Genomic DNA, 3,312 nt, shown 5'->3' on the forward strand with positions numbered 1-3,312 from the left:
AAACTTTCAGTGGTTACCACGGCAACAATACTTCAAGTTACGCACCGTAACGCACGCTTCTTACCCATAATCACTTTTACCACTCACTTACTTCACCAGCCAGTTGACTACATTAAGTATCTCAACCCAATGGGTGTTTGTTTGTTAAAAAGCACGCAAACATTTACTGTTATTTCTTTAGTTGTAGTCTGATCTGTGTAGTGTTCATCCCTGGAGATTAGGTTCAATATGTTAGTGTTGGATCGTCATTTAAATGGCTACCCGCCGCTATCCAGCCAAATGACAGCTGTCCCTGGCACAGTTGGATATTGGCACTGCTAACCACAGCTACCAAAATCAGTTTAAACTCATGTATTTGTCCATGTGTTGTGAAGACAACAATTAACAACGTGTTGTTGCAGTGGTTAAAGTTGTATTCAAAGTGCAAAGTAAATGTCAGAAGTGTAACTAAGGGGAAATACCGAAATCAGGGACGGACTGGAATAAAAAAGTGGACCTGGAGTCTTTCCAGAGGATTTGAGGTCAATGTCAATGACCGTTCCGTTAACAGGTTTTTACTTTTTTGTGGCCTTTTATTGTTCAAATCATTATCATTTTTTCATTGTAGGAGTTCTGCTCAAACCTAATGGAATTAAACTTTACAATTTAATTTGTTCCGGAATGTGATTAAGTATTCTGGGTAAGCTTGTACATCATTGAAGATCACAAACATGGATGGGTTGTTAGTTTTATCTGTCACACTGTCATAAAGATCAACACTTTGTAAACTCTTTTTTGGAGGAGTACGAATGCCTTTTCTTCCTTGAGTAAAGTCCCCAACGAGCACCCTGGCGAGGTACATGCGTTTATGACCTTTGGCATCAGGTGTAGAGTAGCCTTGGGCAGAGTAACTCGGATCAACAGCAAAATATGTGCCATTCCCATACGTGGCTCCTAAAACATAATAAAATAATGTTAATCCTAAATGCAAATACAACACCTTTAAATCATAAAAGATTATGGTACATGTTAGGTAGTACCATGCATGCCAGCGAAGCTGCGATTGAAGCCCTGATTGTTGATCTGATCGGTCTTATAAGTGTCAGTGCCATGGAACAGAAGCTTTTCATTGTTTTTATGCTTGTTTTTAACTTCCATTTCCTCCTTTTTGATCAAGTAGTTTCTCCAAAGTGCACTGTTCTGGACTCTTTCAATCTGTGCAGAAGACAAGAATAACATCATAGTACAAAATTAGAAGCTTTCGAAACGAATAACTTTACACAGATTGGGACAGTTGTAGAAGTTCAAATATAAATTGATTTACTTTAATGATATTGCTGGATAGTCCAGTTTTTTTAAACTCTTCTTCCACATCTGCATATTCCTTTGAGTCTGCGCTGAGTTTTACAAGAACAACCGGCTGTCCTTTCATGTCCTCCCAGTGTGAAGGCAGAGAACTTTGAACTGCAGCTGGAGAAAAAGATGAAAAAAATATAAATCTTTTTTGTTGACTTTCTGATCTATTCATAAATGTAGTGTTTAACCTGCAATATTGTTTCTCACCTTTCAGTTCTACTCTCTTTAATTCAACACGTTTTTTTCCCTTTGTGGCAACTTTGTGAAATATGTCTGCATTATACACTTTACTGTCAATCTTGATTTGCACAGAGGTTGTTTGTTGGTTAAAGGCCTCTTCCAAGTCACAATTGGTGAAAATATCAAATCCTTTAAAGTCATGACCACTTAGATATTGCCATTCAACTATACTGCTGGTCAAAGTTGCCAGTCTTTTATGGTGTTCATTCCTTTCCACTTTGCGGATAATATCCCGAATACGACTCTCTGCAGTTTGGACAAATCCTGTCAGGCCCTTCAGTGTGATGACAGAGTCTTGGCCCTTCTTCTCAGTTATGACACTTACTTTGAGTTCCTTTTCCATTTTGCTCAGTATATTTAAATCCTCATTGGTGAAATAAGCGATGGCTGGATCATGGATTGTGATGTTCATATGTTCCTGGTTAATCAAGCTGTTGATCAGGGCACTGGCTTTATTCAAATCCGCTGGTGTCGCCCCACACAATTGAAACACAACTGGCTTGATTTCATCAAACAATATCTTTTTACCTTTTGTCCAGTTACATGTTAGAGAGAGAAACAAAGATGTTGTTAAAAGTATAATATAGTCATTTTGGACCTTAGTACTAAAGACGGTCACCATGATTTTTTTCCTAGTAAGACATGTTCCTGGATCAACATCCTTTGATGATCCTGGATCAACATTATTGTCCAAAATAAAGACTTAACCCAATCCCTACCCCTAAACCTAACCCTACCCATCATTCATTCCTAAAATCAGTGGGTTATAATAGCTGATTAACAAGGGTGTAGAAGCGCCTAACCCTGATATTTCCTGAAAAGTTATATCTAAATTCTGATTGGTTGATTAGAATGTTGTTCCAGGATCAACATGGATGTTGATCCAGGAACATGTTGTACTTGGTGTAATCACACTCACCTACTAAAGACACCTAATATGAAGTAGGATACAAATCTGTGCATGTACCATTTGCATTTTGCATATGCGAACTAATAAAATGTTAATCTATCTAGAAGGAATGTGAGCAGACTTCATTTTTGCCTGTGTGGTTTCACTTTTTCTTTTCCTATTCTATTTGTAGAACTGCTGAAATATGATTATTGTAGTTCTAATCATCATTAAAGTAAGGTATAGCTTACAATATTGTATTTTATGTCCACTCCTTAGGTTCTTTTTTACAACATGATTTTTGCAGCACTGAATATTGTAAGTTATATTAACAAGTTATTTTGGCAGCTTGGTTTCAATAAAAGCTGTTTTTAGACTTGTCAATTTTCCTTCATTTCTATAATGCTTTATACATTACAGATTGTTTCAAAACAGCTTCACTATAGTAATATACATATTTATATTCATGGCAGGGCTGTAGCTGGTATTTCTGTGGCCCTAGTGCAGGTTGTACCAGTGGGCCCTGTTTGAAATTGTTTGAAAAAGTGTCTTCTTTCCAATTTCATTGGACTTTTCTCAAAGATGTCAGAGGTGTTTGGGCTCCCAAGAGTGACCCCTAGAGTCATACACTAAACACAACCCATTAGAGAATGAAGGTTGCCACACACACACACACACACACACACACACATATATATATATATATATATATATTGTTATATTGTTATATATTGTTATAACTTTTCACAGTCTATGGTATTCTAAATGGTTTTCCCTGTCGGAATGATAAGTACAGTGCAAAACACTACAATAATTTTAACAGCAATATCATCCATATTTGAGTTCAG

At 36.8% G+C, this 3,312-nt stretch overlaps 1 protein-coding gene across 1 annotated transcript; it reads right to left on the bottom strand.

The window, feature by feature from the left end:
- Positions 1 to 520: 520 nt before the first annotated feature.
- LOC113109743 (poly [ADP-ribose] polymerase 14-like) lies at positions 521 to 2,255 on the bottom strand. The gene is made up of 4 exons (XM_026273485.1): positions 1,543 to 2,255; positions 1,304 to 1,449; positions 1,020 to 1,194; positions 521 to 933 (listed from the first exon to the last, which is right to left on the bottom strand). Exons 1-4 carry the CDS (start codon positions 2,195 to 2,197, stop codon positions 632 to 634), a joined length of 1,278 nt encoding a protein of 425 aa, XP_026129270.1. The 5' UTR covers positions 2,198 to 2,255; the 3' UTR covers positions 521 to 631.
- Between the last annotated feature and the right edge of the window lie 1,057 nt (positions 2,256 to 3,312).

Source organism: Carassius auratus, chromosome 10 (assembly GCF_003368295.1).
Source record: "Carassius auratus strain Wakin chromosome 10, ASM336829v1, whole genome shotgun sequence".
NCBI lineage: Eukaryota > Metazoa > Chordata > Actinopteri > Cypriniformes > Cyprinidae > Carassius > Carassius auratus.

Coding starts and splice junctions, on each gene's coding strand:
- LOC113109743 (XM_026273485.1), bottom strand. CDS start 2,197: ATGGTGACCGTCTTTAGTACTAAGGTCCAAAATGACTATATTATACTT. Junction 1,450..1,542: donor AAAGAGAGTAGAACTGAAAG/GTGAGAAACAAT, acceptor CTTTTTCTCCAG/CTGCAGTTCAAAGTTCTCTG. Junction 934..1,019: donor CAGCTTCGCTGGCATGCATG/GTACTACCTAAC, acceptor ATTATGTTTTAG/GAGCCACGTATGGGAATGGC.